Below are 18,316 nucleotides of genomic sequence, written 5' to 3' on the forward strand. Positions count from 1 at the left end.
GCCTGGGTGGCTCAGTTGGTTAAGCGACTGCCTTCGGCTCAGGTCATGATCCTGGAGTCCCGGGATCGAGTCCCGCATCGGGCTCCCTGCTCGGCAGGGAGTCTGCTTCTCCCTCTGACCCTCCTCCCTCTCATGCTCTCTGTCTCTCATTCTCTCTCTCTCAAATAAATAAATAAAATCTTAAAAAAAAAAAAAAAGAGTTCCGTGCTTAACTCCCTGAGCCACCCCGGTGCCCCTGGTGTGGTTTTAGATTGCATCCCTGTGATGACGTGGGCCCCAGCTGCAGTCTTTTTACCCAGCGACCCACCACCTTCCATCTGATTGGCCCAGCGTGTATACCTGACTGTAACCTGGGCCAATCAGAATTGGGAAGTGAGACTCCAAGATGTTCATGAGGCTGCGGAGCACTTGCAGAAGGCCTTCAAACCAGGGAGCTAAGAGGCGGTGGTCTCCCTGCGGAGAAGCCAGAAAGCCAGTCCGTGGAGGGAGAGGGAAGCAGACACAGGAGGGGACAGGACAGTGAGACATCCGAGTGCCGAGAAGAAGCAGGCGCCGAGAGAACCGTCCTTCGCTGGCCCCCATGCTGTGCCCCCACCTGTGACAGACCCCTCTGTCCTCAGTAAGCTACTCCTTTGTCACCTCTCCTGCTGCCCCAGCTCATGGGGTGGATTTTCCCCCTTGCAACGTATTTTCTCAACGTATTTGCCTCCTTTCTGTCTTTCCCCCTTGTTCTTAGCATGTCTTTTTGAAAATGTCGGCCTCTTCCTTGGGGGAGGAGTAGAGGTAGGGGGAGGGAGGCTAGCATTTATCGGTGTCTTGTTGTGTGTCAGGCCCCCAAATGGGCATCATCTCAGATGTGTTACACGCGAGCCTGTGAGGCAGGGGCTGGTGTTACCCTGTTGCACAGATGTGGGGAGGTGAGGCACAGAGAGGGTAAGGGCCTGGCTCAGAGGTGGCTCAGTGGGGGACGCCCTCCCAGGCTGGTCTGACTCTGAAGCCTCTGTTCTGCCAGGCTCCGTGCCCTTTGTCCATCAGTGAGTCTGAGTGTTAAAGGTGGGACACAAATGCCTTTGTCACTGTTTGCAGAGTTTGTGTGCCCCGCCCCCCAACCCCAAGACCTTGGGCGGCGTAGGTTGTGTTACAACAGAGGAGAGCAGCCCCTCACGGGGACTCTAGAGATGCCCTCCATTCAGAATTTCCTCCCATTCATATCTCCCTTCCAGCCATGCCTTGTTCCAAGTGCTCTTTGAGAGTAACATCATTTACTTCCATACAGTTCTTCCTTGGATGCAACTAAAATCCCAGATGGCACTGTAGTGTCAAGGGGGAAAATGTACTGACTATGAAGTCACGTAGACTTGGGTCCAAATCCTATTCTCCTCAGTGATGAGCTGAGGAACCACAGGCAAAGATTGGGCCTCTCTGAGTCTGTTTCCTTATCTGTAAAATGGGGCTGATGAGTCTTACCGCGGGGAGTTTTTGTAAGTTACCTAAGTAGGTTGTGATCTTCCCTGGTCACAGGCTCGCTGTCATCCTGTGACATCTAAGCTGGCTACCCCTTCCTCCTTCCCTCCACCCGTCGCCTCAGCCTGGTGACTCGGCCACCATGTTCCAAGGTGCACTCCCAAGGTTTCCACGCATCTGGCTGTGACTGCGACTTGACCGCGGGAGTGAACCCCACCAGCGTGTCCAATGTAGGAAACTGTGCCGGCAATGAAGACATCGTTAGGCCGAGGGCCGAAGCTGATGCAGACACCTTGGCACTGGTATTGGAAGCTCCAAATCAAGAAAAGGTTTCAGACAATGACATGAAGTTAATGGATTTACATGTTGAACTTGGAATTCCCGAATTCGAGTGAAGCTGTGGAGAAAAGATGACTTCTGGCGAATGTGCATCGTATACGCTGAGATCTCAGCCATTCTGGGGACCCTGGCGTCACTTCTTGTGCAAAAGATGGAGTGAGCTTTTCTCCAAGGCCAGAAACTTGGTAGTAGAAATATAAAGCTGTGGCAAACGAGTGATGTTGATAGGAGGAGGCTGTCGCCCTAGAGATGAGTGAGCCAAGTTCAGCTAACTTTTGCACTGAGGTCCCCAAACTTCTTTACAGAAGCAACTCCACCCTCCCCTGCGGTCACACTCGGTATGCCTGTGGACGGCCCCTTGTCGGAGAGCAACAGATTGCAGAAAATAAAGCTAAGCTCTCTGAGAACTCCTTCTAAGATGCCAGCATGTACTGAAGAATCTTCTGTCACGAGTGTGTGCCTCTGAGTACCTATGCAGAGACCATTTTCCATAAATAGCCATTTTTTCCCCTCCATTCTCTACAAGAATCCAGTCCAAGTCAGATCTAGTCTTGTTAATCTAGAAATACTTCCGCCTCACCTAGAAATACTCCTTAGGATTTTTAGAACAAAAGGGGTTTGACTCTAAATGCAGTTTTAAGACTTGTTTTCAGTTTAAAGGAGTTATTTGAATTTCAAAAGCAAACCACGGGTTAAATAAGTAAAAGTAAAGCTTTTTTTTTGTTTAGCTTTACCCTTGGCACGTAAGATGCCAATACATAGTAATCGTTTTTGCTATTTTTACAGTTTCTTTTGTCCAGGGAGTTCCTGATACCTGTCTCTGCATGGCTTAATGGTCTCAGTCTGGTTGCTGAACCCCGACATACCCCTGACCCCTCTGAAACGCTTCCTCAGCAAGGCAAATTTTGGGGGCAGGATCACTCGCTAGGAGAACTTGGTTGTTGCTTGATGCAGCGAAAACAAATATTGTTTTAGAAACATTAATAATTGAGAGGTTTTCAGCACAGAATTGGCCAGCATTAGGGGAATTGAAAATTAAGACTAAGACACTACCTCAAGCAGATTTTCTGATGAATAATTCACAGAGCTAATGCCCGTGAAGACCTAGAAGAGAAAATACCTTCTGTGTCTGTTCTCCCCACCCCTGCCACTGACTCCATCACCTTGACTCCCCACCCCCCCAGCCCTTGGCGGACGGGGTGTGGGGGAGGAAGGGGCATCTGGGGAAGTAAATAAAAGCCAACAACACAGCTGAGTTCTGATTTGAATTTTCATTGCGGTTTTGCCCCCATGTTGCTGTGTGACCGCTGATGAATTCTGTCCCTCTCTGAGTAGCAGTCCTGCCAACTTTGAACCGGACTCTGATTCTTTGAGGTCGAAGTGATGGAAAGGACTTTAAGTACCCACTGAGACCTCCATTCCCAGGGAGATCTATACCCCAAAGCATTTGTAGGATGGGGTCTATTTCATTTCAGATCTCCCTCCTTCTTTCACACATTTGCTGTGTGCCTACTCCACACTAAGCATGGGAGATTTTGTGTCCCCCATGCATAATTACAATTCACAGTGACTTGGACAAAGATAGAGTGAAGCAGAGGGTAGTGGGTGCAGGAGTGACACCTAAATTCAGCCTGAGGTGTGATCAGGGAAGGCTTTCTGGGGGAGGTAACACGTGAACTGAGTCCTATGGAGAGAGTTGGGCAGGAAAAGAAGGGCAGGAGGAGGGTGTTCCAGGTTAGAGAGAAAATTTGTAAAAAGCCCCAGTAGAGAAAGAAGGAAAAGTCCTTTTGTGGGGACAGCAAGGGGACACGGGGAAGGTGGGGGAGGGGCCCGGAGAAGAGGCTGGATCCTGTAAGGCATTAAGGTTAAGTTAAGGCACTTGCCTTTGGACTTTACTCTGAGGGCAATGGGGAGCCAGCGAAGGTGTAAGCAGGGTGCTGGAAACTCGATTGATTTGTTTTAGAAAGATCCTGGCACTGGTGTGTGGAGCACTTGGTGGTTCCTGTGTTCTGGTGTAAACCCTCAGGGTGTTGGTTTAAACCCTTCTCAGCCTCGTCAAACAGGTTGCCTGTCACTATTTTTGAAAAAATTGTTCTTCCTCTTTCGACGGTCCATCTAGTCTCAAGCTGCGTTCTTGTCTCAGTTCATACATTACATCTGTTCTCTGTGGCAGGCGGGAGGGAGTTTGTGTGGGGTTCCCAAGAACCCCCCACCCCTCCATTGCCGAGTTGTCAGCTCAAACTTGATCTTACCAAATTCAAGGTAGGAAGGCAGCCCGTCCCCAAGGAGAACTGGCTTCCTAGGCTAGACTTAGAGTGGAAGGCTCAAACTGGTGGCTCCAGGGGTAAATCCGGACCTGTGGATATGTTTTGTTGCAGCAGTGTTTTGTTTGGGGGAAAAATGAGAAATAACCACTATTTAAAAATCAGGAGATTTCCATAAATAAATAAATAATTAAATAAATAAATAAAAATAAAAATCAGGAGATTTCTCATAAAAAGTCTGGGATTCTGATTTTCTAGAAATAGCAGATATGGCCACCCTGGTATCCCCTTCCTTCAAAGCAGGCACTGGCTACCCTGTGGACAGTCCCCGCTCTTCCCTGTCACCTCCCTGTCCTGAGGCTGATGGCAGCCACTCTCTCCCATTATCTCTGCCAGTTGCAATGCTGACTTCCTTCTACAAAATGTGGAAGAATGTAAACTATTTCTTGATATCCACATCTCCATCAAACACAGAAAAATGAAAGATAACAAAGAGGGCCACATATTTCAAGACAAATGGGAGAGCACAGATTTCTTGATGGAAATAAAAAATCCTTGTTATGTACACCAAGTGGGTCTGGTTGAAAGAGTCTAAGATGCTTTGACTAGTAGTAGTAAATCTGGCTCCCACTGCCCTCACGCCTGTTCCTCGCCTGGCCTGGTACTGGTGGGTTTGAGCCTGGGAGGACAGGTGAGATGTGGTTCCAGAATTCCAAATGTCAGAACCATTTTCCTATTGTTCTTCCCAGATTCCTGTGGCCAGAGGCCCCATGAAGGGGACAAATGTGGGGAGTGGGGGTCTGACTGGCTCGAGCCCTGCCCCACTGCCCAGCCTTCTCCCAACTAGCTTTGCTCATACCCATGTGTGTGTCTACTTTCATTTGGGGTGGGGGTGCAGGGATGTTTTCAAGTACTTTAAAAAAAATGCATAAAAGCCATTGATCTCCTAGAGCCCCTTCATGTACCTTGGGGGCAAACTAAAGCCAGGGAAGGGGACTGACCTGCCCATTGTCACCTGCATGGTCCAATGTGGGAAAAGAGCCCATGCCCTGCCTTTTTGTCTCCCCTGGGCAGCAGGCTGCGGGCTGAGTGAGGTCCCTGGCCTCCTGGGTTCCATCCTCTGCACTGTTTGCCCAGGCTTGTAAACTCAAAGGCCTGTGGGCCAAGCCAACAGTGAGTTTGGAGCAGGGGAGGTCAGGTCCTGCTGCTTGCTGGCAGGTGGGAATGGGGGCCAGGGCTGCCAGCTCTCAGGTAGCCAGCAGTTTGGGTCTTTTAAGTGAAATCTGTGGGCTGGCACTTCTAATTTCTGGTCCCAGCGCAGAGCAACTTGCGGGCCAAAGTGGTGCCTTATTCTGACTTGCTTCCCCGCTGCCTAGCGAATGCCTTAGCTTGTGAATGCCGAATGAGTTCACTCATTCATTCCTCTTCAGTTTCTCATGTCTTCCTTCAGCAACCATTCGTCACCACCCACCTTGTGCGGGGCCCTGAGCCAGGAGCTGGGGCTGGGGCGGGGGAATAGAAGACAAGTAACAGGAACATAGCCTGAGCGGTGAGCTGCCTGTGAGGAGAGTCATGCCCGCCCTCAGGCTCATTGCAGTGCTAACTGTCATTTATTGAGGGCCTGTTATGTGCGCTGGGCCCCACGGGGCTTTATACAGAGGAGTGTACTCTTCTCAACAACCCTTGGAGGGACTGCTTTCATCCCCATTTTACACATGATGACTCTAGGCATCACTAAATGAGCTAGTGTTTGTCAGAACCAAGACGCATGCCCAGAGATTCTGAACCCAGAGTCTGTCCTCGAAACCACTGTGAATTCTAGGATTAGCTTGAGGCCATCCTGTGCCCACACTGGGGTTAACGTGATACGTAAGGGAAGGATTTTCATCAGCTTTCACAGACTACAACTGACATCCATTGAGGCGAGCCTCAGATGAGCCCAGGAGGGACGTCTGTCAATGCTCACATTTATGACCTTGACAAACTTGATGGTTGGGTGTGTGTGTGTGTGTGTGTGTGTGTGCGTGCGTGCCACTTTCAACCTCTGTAGGCTCCCATTTTGTCACCTTTCATATTTTGAGAACTAACGTTACAATCGAGGTTTGACCAGTTTCCTTTGCAATGCTCAGATTCAACACATCCATTCCAAAGTATATATTGAGCACCTACTGTGTGCAAGGCAGGCTTCTAGATGCCGGTGACACAATGACGCACCCATTACGAAAAGGCATTGTTCTAAGCTCCAGGGACACAACTGTGAGCAAAATAGACCCAGTCCCTGCTCCTGTGGAGTTGAAGACTTATGGGCGAGGCAGATTTTATTCCGAGAACCACACAAGGAAGTGTCAAGTGATGACCAGCCGTGAAAGTGCTGTGAAAGAGAGGGACGTGGTGGCCCGAGAGTGTGTTCTGGGGCGATTGGATCAGGTGGTGGGAGCAGGGAAGTGACAGGTGAGCTGAGCTCTGCAAGAAAGAGTAGGCAGTGACCAGGTCAAGGGGCAAAGCATATTCTAGATAGAGGAGTTGCTGCTGCTAAGGTACTGGGTCAGTGGGTCTGCGGAAGTGAAGGCCCTGCAGAGAGGAAAGTGGTTTGTGATGAGGCTGGAGTGGTGAGCAAAGGCCAGACCCTTGCTGCTGGTGGTGGTAATTTTGTTCTTTATCCTGAGAGTAAGGGAAGGTCATCAGAGCATTATCAGTTAGCTTTGGCCATGGAACAAACTATCCCCAAACATAGTGACTTAAAACAACCTTGTCTTCTTTAGCTTGGGAGCCTGGAGGGTAGCAGTTTGTGCTGGGCTCAGCTGGTGGCTCCTCCTGTCTGGGTCAGGCCCAGCTGATCTTAGGTGGACTTGTTCATGTGTCCGTGGTCAGCTGATGGGTCACTTGGGGCTGGCTGGTTCATGATGGCCTCTCTCCTCATGTCTTGGCCTCTTGGTCACAGGATGGCTGCCGAGTGTGAAGTGTGTGAACAGAAGCCACAAGACCTCCTAAGGCCTAGACCCCAAAGGGCAGAGCATCACTTCCTGTCGGTCAGAACAAATCACGAGATGTGCCCAGATTCAGGGGATGGAGAAGTAGACGCCTCCTCTCCATGGGAGGAGTTGCTAAGCATTTGGGTCATTTTTGCCAACTATTACAAAGATTTTAAGTAAAAGACTGATTTTTTTTTTTTTTTTAAAGAGGGTTAAAAGGTCCCTTTAGCATCTGAAGGGAGAACGGTTGGGGGGCAGTATTTAACTAGTATCTGTTCCTTCCTCCGTTATTAGTAACAGAAAGCCAGTTTTTATTCCTACACATTGCATCCTAGAATAAAGACTGGATTTCCTCCCCTCCTTTATAGCTCCATGTAGCTGTGTTGTGTGAGACTTTTAGAGAGTCTCCTTATAAAAGAAGGGTCAAGCCTTTCTTCTCTCCTTCCTCCCCCTGCTCTCCTTGATGTGTTGGATGGACATGTGTTGTTGGAACTTGGGCAGCCACCTTGGACCATGAGGATGCAGACTTCATCCTAAGGAGGGTGGAATGGAAATCTGGAGGAGCTGGGGTCCTGATCACTCTGTAGAGCCACATATCAGTTTGGACTACCTGCCCCACATGGCCCCTAGTGGTTCACAGCTTTCCCTTCTCTGGGGAGTTGCCCGTTTGGACTGGAGCTGTTCCACTGGTTATGTTCGCTTGGGGTGTGGGGGTACAAAGGGCCTGCTTCCCTTTGATTGATGGTAAGACCCACTAGGAGCTGCAGTAGATGCTCCAGAGCTCCCCATGGGGTTCACCTGAGGCAAGTCTCCAGCCCCATCCCATGTCCCTTACGCCCCTTCTCTTTGGAAAGCCCTTTCCATAAATCTTACAAGAACCCTCATCTCAGGCTCTGCTTCTGGAGACCCAACCTCAGGCACCCTACTCTGCTCCCTGCCCACAGTGAGCCACAGACCAAGAGCCTGGCTTACCCACCAAGCTCCTGGCTCCGAGCAAACCTTAATCACTAGACTCAATCCATTTTGCCCACGGTTTTGCCGTGGACAGAAGAGGAGAGGTCAGGTGCTTGACTCCTGCAGAGCAGGCACTATGGTGTGAAGAACTCGAGAAAGATAAACTTTTTCTGGGCCAGGGGATGGAAGCCAAGGGAGCGCTCGGGAAGAGAGGCTTCAGATCTGGTCAGTGTGGAGCCCACCGGCCGAGTCCCTCCCATTCCCGCCTCCCTGCTCCAGGCCTGTTTGAAGTCCGTGGGCCGCTGGTCTGCTGGATGGACAGCATTTGTAAGCAACTCTCTCCCCAGCCCAGTTAATAATTCAGGAGCCAGTGCCTGCAGCCAACCCATCATTCCAACCCCGCTGCACCCCGAACGCCAAGCTAGTGGACAGGAAAGAAAAAATCACCGTACCCGCTTGAAAAATGGTCCTTGCTTCAAGTGCTTGCTGCATCCCCTGAGCTGGGGTGGGAGAGAGCTGAGCTGAGACGGATCTGCTGGGCAGACAATGAGAGAAGTGTGGAGCTGTGCCTGGGGCTCAGGCGTGCATGCCGAACGGTATTTAATTTTCGGATCCTGAGCCACGTTTGTTTTTGGACAGTGGGATGTAGTCGCTGGGGTACAGGCCTTGGAGGATCCATCTTCTTTCTTCTGATTCAGCTATTCATCCTTCACTCACTGTTTCTCATTCATTCATTCATTCGGCAACCATTGCTGCCACTAACAGGGAAGTGGCATTGAAGATACAGAGGGGGCTGGGGGAGTGACACCTGTCCTCAGGGAGGCAGACACATACAGTGGGAGGTGCCACACTTAAGGGGCTCGAGACAAGAAACAGCTAGCTGGCTGGGGGCTCTGCGTCTGGGGGCGGCCTGTCGCCTGGGTATGTCAGGACCCTAAATGTCCAAAGCAGGGAGGGCAGGGTAGAGAGGTTAATGGTTAAGATCATGGACTCAGGGGCCACAGCGCCTGGGTTCAAATCCCAGCCCCACCACTCACTCACACAGAGTTGGCCTCGGTGTGCCTCAGTTTCCCCATGTGTAAAACAGAGTTAATAATGGGAGACTGAGACAAACGACTTCTTACTGTTAAGACAATGATCAGAGACTTTGAGAGTGAAATGAAAAATCCAAACTCTGTCTTTGTCAGACGAAGACTGGCGACTATAAAGTAAAGCCACCTTCGGAAAGTGACTGGGCGGGTTCTTATGAAGCCAAACACATGTCCCAGCCTGTGGTCCCACCCGTGGGTATTCACCCAGATGAAATGATCTGGGGTGGGAGGAACTGACCAAAAGGGGCAACGGGGGATTTTTGGGGCGCAATGAAACTATTCGGTATTCAGGGTGTGGTGGTGGATGCCTGACCCATCTATGTGCGTGCTTGTCAAAAATCCATAGAACTGTACACAAGAAAGGGAACATTTTGCTGCATGTGAATTATGAGAGGTTTGAGGTGGTATATATGGAGGTTTTGGAGGAAGTAGCAGGAGTCCAGGGGAGGAAAACATAGTTAGGTCAGTTTGTTGAAGAGCCTTGAATACCATGTCAGATCCTTTGGACAGTGGGAAGATTCAGAAGTTTTTTTTTTTTTTTTAAAGATTTTATTTATTTATTTGACACACAGAGAGAAAGCACAAGTAGGCAGAGAGGCAGGCAGAGAGAGAGGGAGAAGCAGGCTCTCCACTGAGCAGGGAGCCGGACGTGGGGCTCGATCCCAGGACCCAGGGATCATGACCTGAGCTGAAGGCAGCCACTTAACCGACTGAGCCACCCAGGCGCCCCGATTCAGAAGTTTTTAAGCAGTTAAGGAATATAAGCAGGTTTTTGTTTCGGAAAGATCACTGTGTTCTCTGTTTAGACGCAGAAGCCTTTGAATGTATGGCCCTGAGACTGCCTTCAGAAATTTTCATCCACCCTCCCCCTTTTTGGAAAGAATTTGAATTTGTGACCCACATTGAAAAATCAGGAGATCTTACATATAGAATTCTGGATTTCTGGCTTTTCTTTGATGGGATGCATGTCCTCCAGTAGGGCCGAGCCCCGTATCTACTCCCTTGTAGTAGCTTTCTGGCCCCTGCGGGTGTCTGTTTTAGACCCCAGGGGATGAAAGTGCGTTTGAGGGGGAACAGATCAAGGGCAGCGGTGCTTCCTGGCCCGGGCAGAACATGATCATCACCCGGGGAACTTTAAACCCTACTGGTGCCTGGGCATCTGCATCTTGTAAATGTTCCCCAGGTGCTTCTACTGTGCAGCGGGGGCTGGGAACCACTGGTCTGGGGGGAAGAGGACAGCCTGGAATAGGGGGGCAGCAGTGAGGGAGGGGAGGTGTTAGGGACTGATGGGACATGGGGCTGAGGCAGGGGCAGGGTCCAATGTGACAAGGGCCCCCGCTGGAACAATGGGGTGGGATGATGTCATTTGCTGAGAAGGGACGCAGGAGGTGGTCGAGGAAAGGGGGTGAGCTCGTTTTGGCCACACTGTGTCCAGGGAGTCTGTGGCCTCCGGTGTGCGGTTGTCTAGTGTTGCTGTGCTTACAACTTTGCCTCTGTGTACCCTCTGTCCTCCTCTGAGACAGGAGAGCCAGGCAGCAATGGGGGTGTGGGGAGGGAAAGCAGCCCCAGAGCCTCCCCAGAAGATCCCCCTCCCCCAGGGCCTGCCTGCGGACAAGGGCTCCCTTGGGCAGGGCTGGGGGCGGGGAGCTCCTCTGGTCTGCCTGGGTCATGGGTGCTCTGCCCCTGCTGAGCGATTTTGCCTGGACAAAGTGGGGGAGAATGTACTCAAAGGCACTCATGCTCGAGAGGAAGGGCCCCACCAGTCCAGACATGCTGTGCCCTCAAACCCAGAACCACTCACCCCTGAAACCTAACAAACCATCTGCTGATCCGTCCTGACTTCTAAGCAGATGCTATAGCTCCATTGTTTTTTTGGGGTTTTTTTTGGGGGGGGGTTGTTGTTGTTGTTTGTTTCTTTTTTTTTTTTGGTCAAGAGTACATGGTCTGTGTTAGCAGTCATGATCCTTTGTGTGCTGTGAGCGAAGCTAAGGCAGGAACCACTCTGCCCGTTTACAGACAAGCGAGGAAAGGGGAGGAAGCAAACATTTAGGACCTACTACTTGCCAGGTAATTCATAGACATTTTCACGTAATTCACAGAACCATCCTACCTATATATGAAATAGGGGTTATTGTTCCCATTTTCCAGATGAGGAAACCGAGCCCAGAAAATGTAAGCATTTTGCCCCAGATCACCAGCCTGGAGGTAGCAGAATTGGCAGCTGAGCCCTCCTCTCAACACGGTTCTTTGGCGTATTTGCATTTGTCACTGTGACCTCGGCGGGAACACACACAAATGCACACTTTCAGCCTCTCCAGACACCTTTTATTGTCTTTGGTGCCCCCTCCGCTTTCCTTCTGGAACCTAGTGGATGTCTTCGTGACTCTTCTGACCTCCGCCCCTCAGTGGACACACCTCCCCAGGGTCTGCGTGGTCAGCCCCTGGGGGAGGGCTTTATTGTCCTGAGAAGGGGCAGATGGAGGTCTCAGCCTTCCCACTCACCTAGGAGACGTTCACTAAATGGTGCAGAGCTGTCTCATCCCAGCCCTTCTGGGCTGATTTGGTTTCTGTCACCATTAAGCATTGATCATGGCATTGTCTTGCCATAGGAAGCACTGTCCCTACCATCTCAACAAAGACAATTTCTGGCCTCCTCGTCTCTACCTCCTCTGAGATGCACGTAGAGACAGAGATGGGGCATCGGGGAACGTTTGCTCCTGGGAAGATTCTGGGCTGAAACTACCTGGCAACAGTGCTTAAAATTAAAGGGAGAAGCTCACTTGGAGGATGCTCTTCAGGGATGGGGCTCCTTGAACACAGCCATCGTGAGCGTCCTCTCTGGATGCTGCTGGCTCTTGTGGGCAGCTCATCTTACAGAGCTTGGTAGAGATCCAGCTCCCCCAGGGCTGTGGTCCCCCATGGATGGTGTTTCCTTCAGCTGGCTCTCGATGTGGACAGTCCCAGCCAAGACTGGTGCTTGCTTCTTTTGAGCTTATCATGACTGGTGTTGGTTGTAGATGGTGTTCATCACTTAGCATGGTTTCTCCATGGGAGGTTCTAACTTCAGATGGTTCTAAATAGAGTTGGTATTTGCTGCTGATCACAGCTGTCCCCACCGATGGGTTTTGGCACCGGTGACCCCACCATGATGGTTCTCAGTACAGATGGTTTTGCCAGTGATGGATCCTGTTAGGGCTGGCTCATCACTGGGGCTCACAGTGGTTTGGCCAGTGGAGGTGGATGCAGGTGAACCCAGCACCGACGGGTCTTTATACAGCCGTTCTTCTCAACAGTGGTTCTCAGTAGAGATGGTCTCACCGTTGATTGCTGATTGTCGGTGTAGATGGTGCTCATCATCCATAGTTCTCGCTACACACGACCCTGCTGCTGATGGTTGTTGCTACAAATGGGGCTATCCAAGTTTCCAACACAGTCAGTGTATACTTTTTTAAAGGTATTTGCTCTGGCAATAACCGCTCTGGGTGAAGTCTAGGTTTGCTGGGCCGTTACATCTGTATTTTTCAAGAACCTGGTGGCCGGCGAGCCGACTCATAAAGGCATGCATATCTGGGCGGGCTGCTCCCCCTTGGCGGCCTGGTCGCCGGCTTTGGCCTTGTCCCCAGACTTGTCCTCCTGAAGACTGGTGTTACTTTTCACCCCACCTTGCACATTACCGTCCGCCGGGATGTCTGGGCAGCTGCTGGCCTGGCTGGCGGGAAGGCTGTGGGCAGAGCTGAGCAGCCCGCTACTCACCTGGTAGTTCAGGGCGCTGCTGCCCAGGCTGATGAAGCTCATGCTGGTCAGGCTGCTGGCCCTGCTGCTGATGCTGCTGCTGGGCAGGCTGGCCTCACTTTTCCCCTCCAGCCTGCCTGCTGCCGCGGGCTTGGCCGGCCACCTGGCTCCTGATCTGGCTGGGCGCGCAGCTGGCTTCTCGGGGCGCTGCCTGCCTGGGTGTGGAGCCTTCTCGGCAACCTTAAGATTGGAGTGTTGCCCACCAGGCTGACCTCACTGTTCTCTTCATCGCCCGCGTACCCGCTGCTCAACAGGCTGGTGTCACTTGCCTTGCATTTCCCCTGGCTGGACTGTCGCAGGCTCAGCAACCCGCTCTCACTGCTCCATGGGTTTCCCAGGTTACCCCTCGAAACTCTCAGGGGCTCCTGAGTTGCTCCTGTGTCATGGTGTGGCCACGCCGGGGGCTGGGGCTCTACGCTGGGGGCCGGGAGGCTTGGAGCTTGGCCCTGAACATTCCAGGCAGCAGACTCCCCGTTTCTACCCTCGAGGAAGGTGGGGGGCAACTGATCTGGTTTATCCAGGGTGTGGGGGCCCTGGGAGGCCTATGAATGGTAGGTCTGGTTTGTCTGGGGAGAGGAGGCTCAATTTATAGGGTGGCCTTTCAAAGGGGAGTGTTCTGATTGGCTGGCCTGGTTCCCATGGCGAGGGGTTTATGAGGCGGGGTAGGGGTGGGAAGGACAATGCTCTCCCCGCACCAGTTACATTAGTGGCTGGGGCTGGGCATGGGCAGAAAAGGGGCTTAGGGCCAGAGAGTGGGGAGACCCACTTTCCTGGGGACACTTCCTGCAGGGCCTGTGGCCTCTGCTTTGCCATGTCAGGAGACCTGGGTGCGCATCCCAGCCGAGCCCCTTCCGAGCTGTATTCCTTTAGGATGGCACTTCTTCTGAGACGCTTGTGCCATTCCGAGACCACTGGGAGGCCTGGGGACCATATGACAGTCAGGAGTTTATCCTAAATTCTTTGCTGGATCTCCAAGGGCCTGGCTGGTCTGGCTCCTCTCTCTCAGCCTGGTCCCACGTCACACCCTCCCCATTCCTCACTTCAAGGAGGCGTCGCACTGGCTGTTTTCTTATTCTGAGCTCTGACCCCCTGCAGAGCCTTTGCACCGGCTGTTCCCACCACCTGGAATGCTCTTCCCTCAGCCCCTTGGCCTTCAAGCTTCAGCTCCAGTGGCCCCCGGGAAGTGTCCCTGGCTTCTACAAGAAGGTCCCTCTATTAGTCTTCGTGTCACTTCCTTGTGTCACGAAACACAATTTGCAAGTCTTTTTATGTGTTGGTTACTGAGTGCCTGTCCCCTCTGCTAGAATATCATCTTTGCGAGGGCTGAGATTTTGATCTCTTATTCTCTGCTGTGCCCCCCACGCCTAGCATACTGCCTGGGACATAGTAGATGCTCATTAGGCATTTGCTGAATGTATGAATGAATTAACTGCTCTAGGGTGTGCATCCCAACCACCTAGGGAACTTTTTCTTTTTCTTTTTTATTTATTTATTTTTAAAGATATTTTATTTATTTATTTGACAGAGAGAGATACAGCAAGAGAGGGAACACAAGCAGGGGGAGTGGGAGAGGGAGAAGCAGGCTTCCCGCCGAGCAGGGAGCCCGATGCGGGGCTCAACCCCAGGACCCTGGGATCATGACCTAAGCCGAAGGCAGACGCTTAATGACTGAGCCACCCAGGCGCCCCTCCTAGGGAACTTTTTTAAAAAACACGTTTGGATTTTCTAGGGCAGTGGTCCTCTCCCCTGGCTGCACCCCTAGGCATCCCTAGGGTCCCACTTCCAGAGGTTCTGAGTTAATTGATCTGGGTGAGGCTTTGGCATCAGAATTTTAAACCACTCTCCAGGTGGTTCGAACGTGCAGCCAGCACTGAGAACTAGGGTGCCAGGAGGCGAGGCTCAGCCAGATGCACTGCTTGTAGATGATTCTGTGGCTACCCTGGCTAAGTAGTATTGTGGATGAGAACACCCACTGGGGCGCTTATTAGCGGACACTGAATAGATTTCCACTGAATGACTGAATTAAAACAAAATTCATTGACCCTTAAAGGGGTCATAGGTGGGTTTCAAGGACTGGGGGAATTTGTTGAAATTGTAGTAGACTTTGCGATGAGCTACATATATGCTTTCCCACCAGGAAGGAGTCACAGCCTTTGTCAGATTCTTAAAGGTATCCACGATCCTCCTAAGATCAAGAAGCATAATGATTCAGCTCAACTCTTGCCTTAGCATTTGGGAGACAGCTGGCCCTGGTGCTTGGCCTGATGGTATGGATCTGGAGAGGGCTGGCTGGCTGTGTTTGGGATGCAGGGGGTGGGGAGGAGGAAGGCAGTCCTTGGAGAGTGCGCCACTCAGCCCCTTGGCAGTCATCCGTGCGTCATGCGTTGGTGCTAATTATCACTGTCATCTTTATTACGAATTCCTTTCCCATTGCCCGGGGCCATTCAGCTTCCCTCTGCTGTACACAGAGGCATCTCTTTTGCTGTGGAAATTCTGATCCTTTTGGGATATGAGGGGCTTCTCATAGCTGTCTGGCTCCCTGTCCCTTCCTTACGTTCCCTGCTAGGGACCGCGAGGGAAGGGACAGACACAATGGCTAAGCAGTGACTCCGGAGGAGGCGGTGTGGTGGGATCCAGCCATCGTGACAAGCGGGGACCAGGTCTAGCTTTAGGGGGCTGGCAGGAGAGAGGCATGGTTGGGCTCCAGGCAGGTAGGCTGGGGCTCAAGACTGGCTCTGCCCCTGCATGAATACAAAGCAGGGCAGGTGCCCCAATGCTGGGGATTAATGGGGAGCCGACTGGGAGTCATATTCTCTCCTGTCCCCATCCTACCTGCCCCAGGCACAGGACACATGGGCCAGAGGACTGTAGTGAACACCTGAGGGTTTTTGCAGGGACCAGAGCCTTCCCTACTCTCTGGCTCATGTAACCAGAGTCAGTAGTAGCCCGTGGATACGGCAAGGCCGTGTCAATGGCCGTGTCTTGGCCCAGCACTCTCCTTCTGAAGGTTGTTCTTGAAGTCTCAGGAAGGCATCTCAGGCGAGCTCTTTATTCTTTGGGTCCAGTCTTCTCATTCCTGCCTGCACCTGAAGCCACCTGAGGGTGGTGCCCTTGTCCCTGCGCAGGCTAGGGGTCAGACCAGAGCTGCCCCGCCTGGATGCTGTTTCAAGACCCCCCCCCAGAGGTGCAGGTGCTTGAGGGCCAAACAGAGCAGCACCCTTCTGAGCCGCAGTGTGTCTGGGGAGAAGGGGGCGGGGCGGGGGGGTGCTTCCCCACAGGGCCCTTTCTCTTTCTGGGGACAGGGTACCAGCTGCCTCTCTGGTTTCCAGTCTTTCTTGCTGTCTGCCCCACCCCGAAACCCCTCCAGGGCCTACACACATATTCCAGCCTCTTTCTCCAGGTTTCCTTTCCTTCATGACTTTCAGATACTTCATACAGATGACGGGCACCCACAAGACCTCAGCCTGCGTCCCAGGCAAGGCTCAGACAGGAAACCTGGCTACAGATCCCAGGATCTGTGTGTCCCGGAGACCGGTCCCTCCCTGATGTGACAGACAACGCTCCATGTTCCCCAGACCATCCCAGTTCTCTCCTCGGCCCGTAGGAGAAATACAGGTCTAACCCGCTGCGTCTAGGTGGGGCCGTTAGGGCAGGGGCGGCAGGCCAGGGATAGAAACCTCTCCCGTGCAGCTGCCTCACTTCTTCCGTTCTGCGGGGGCCTTGGAAGCCACGCGGCAGGCCCCACAGTGGATGGAGCCTGGGTCCCTGAGTGGCTGTGTGCGTGGAGAAGCCCTGCCCGCCACCAAATGCCTTTGCACTGTCGGTGAGCAGTGATTTCTATGCTTGGCCGCCACGGCCGGGGGCTTGTTCCTTACCATGGCAGAGTCCGCCTCCCACGCACTAATGTGCCCCGTGCCCACACACCCGCCAATGCACTTCACTGGGTTGAGCTTCCTCTCTGAGAGGGTCTGCAGTGGCCCCCGGAACTGCCTTCCCACCCCGACGTCTACCCTCAGGAGCTCAGCATCCAAGTACCCTGATGGGGATGAGAAAGAGCTTCACCAGCCCGGAAAATAGCCCCCTCCCCTTAATCCTAATATTTATCCTGAATATTCCAGCAGAAGCCCTGGCTAAGTCGGGCATCAGTTCTCTGGGTATGACACACTGTGATCACTTCGAACTCAGGGAGGTGTAAAAATATTTCCTGACGTCCTATTCGGGCTTCCCTCCCACCAATACTTGCTAAGTGCCTGCCCTGCGTCAGGCTTGGGAGGGGCTGTGACCTCAGGGATGGATGGAAAGATGTAAACAAGTATTTGCTGTGTGATCATAAATGTGAGCAGGGCGCAAGGACAGAGATGGAGGACGTGTGCGCGTGCACATATGATGTGCGTGTCCATACGTGCATGTGACCATTGCAGGCCACTGTCCCTTGGGCAGAGCCACCTAGCACCAGGAGGAGAGGTCATAGAGGCAGCCATGGGGAGGCTGGGATCTGTGGCTCCAGGGAGCTGGAAGCCGCTGCAGACTTTTCAGCAGTGATGAGTGGACTGGAGTTTGAACAGGCTGCCGTGGCGGGGGGTGGGGGCATTAGGGATGGGAAGATGGGGCCGGGAGCTAGTTAGCGCTAGCACAGGAATCCCGGGAGTAATGGGGAGGGCCTGGACCACACAGTGGTAGGAGAGCTGGACAGCAGTGCTGGGAACCAGGGTGTATGTGGAAGGCAGGGCTCGACGAGAGACCGGATGTGGGGTTTAGAGGAAGAGTGGGGTCAAGGCCAGCTTGTGGGGTCCAGGAGCCTCTGGATCAGGGGCGATATGGCCTTCTAGAAATGACACAGCTTCCTTCTGAAGCACACGGAGTGGTGTACACCTCACTAATGGCCGAGAGGAGGGGCTGAGCTTAGGGGCTCAGAAGTCAGATCAACATGAGTTCAAGCCTCAGCTTCCCCACTTTGGAGCCGTGCTTAATGATGCCCCAAATGGGTGGTGGGGATTACATCTTCCACAAACATTAACTGACAGGAAATAAACGGGAAATGCCCTGTGAGACCCTCAAGAGACAGCCAGGAAGAAGTACCTCCCTGGGTGGACCTCACAATTGAGAGTCGGCGGGGAGCACCGGCGCAGCGGGAGGGGGTGGGTGGGAGGGTAGCCTGGACAGGGCTCCCTGAATAACGTAACTGTCCCTCTCCATCTTGGGGCTCTGGCGTGCCATGGGTCACATCCTGCGTCCTCCATCCAGGTGACATCTTGTGACCAAACTAACCTCTCTGAACCCCAGCTTCCCGGCCTGGGAAATGGAGCAACACTGGTCATAGCACTGCTGGGAGGGATGCCCTGAGGACTGACAGGAAACATCTGGCCAGGGTCTGCCTGGAGCTTCCAGCACACGACCTCATGGAACCTTCTACTTTAAGACGGAATATAGGTGTTCGTGT

At 52.6% G+C, this 18,316-nt stretch overlaps 1 protein-coding gene and 1 pseudogene across 1 annotated transcript; one reads left to right on the forward strand and one right to left on the reverse strand.

The window, feature by feature from the left end:
• Positions 1-907: 907 nt before the first annotated feature.
• Positions 908-2,546, forward strand: LOC102746385 (DNA sliding clamp PCNA pseudogene; annotated as a pseudogene).
• Positions 2,547-12,931: 10,385 nt separating this feature from the next.
• Positions 12,932-14,261, reverse strand: C5H16orf82 (chromosome 5 C16orf82 homolog). The gene is given in 3 exon segments (XM_081819178.1): positions 12,932-13,004; positions 13,006-13,418; positions 14,250-14,261. Coding segments are annotated over 3 exon segments (498 nt in total).
• Positions 14,262-18,316: the final 4,055 nt, after the last annotated feature.

Source organism: Leptonychotes weddellii, chromosome 5, assembly GCF_054177405.1.
Source record: "Leptonychotes weddellii isolate Sample4059 chromosome 5, ASM5417740v2, whole genome shotgun sequence".
Taxonomy (NCBI): Eukaryota; Metazoa; Chordata; class Mammalia; order Carnivora; family Phocidae; genus Leptonychotes; species Leptonychotes weddellii.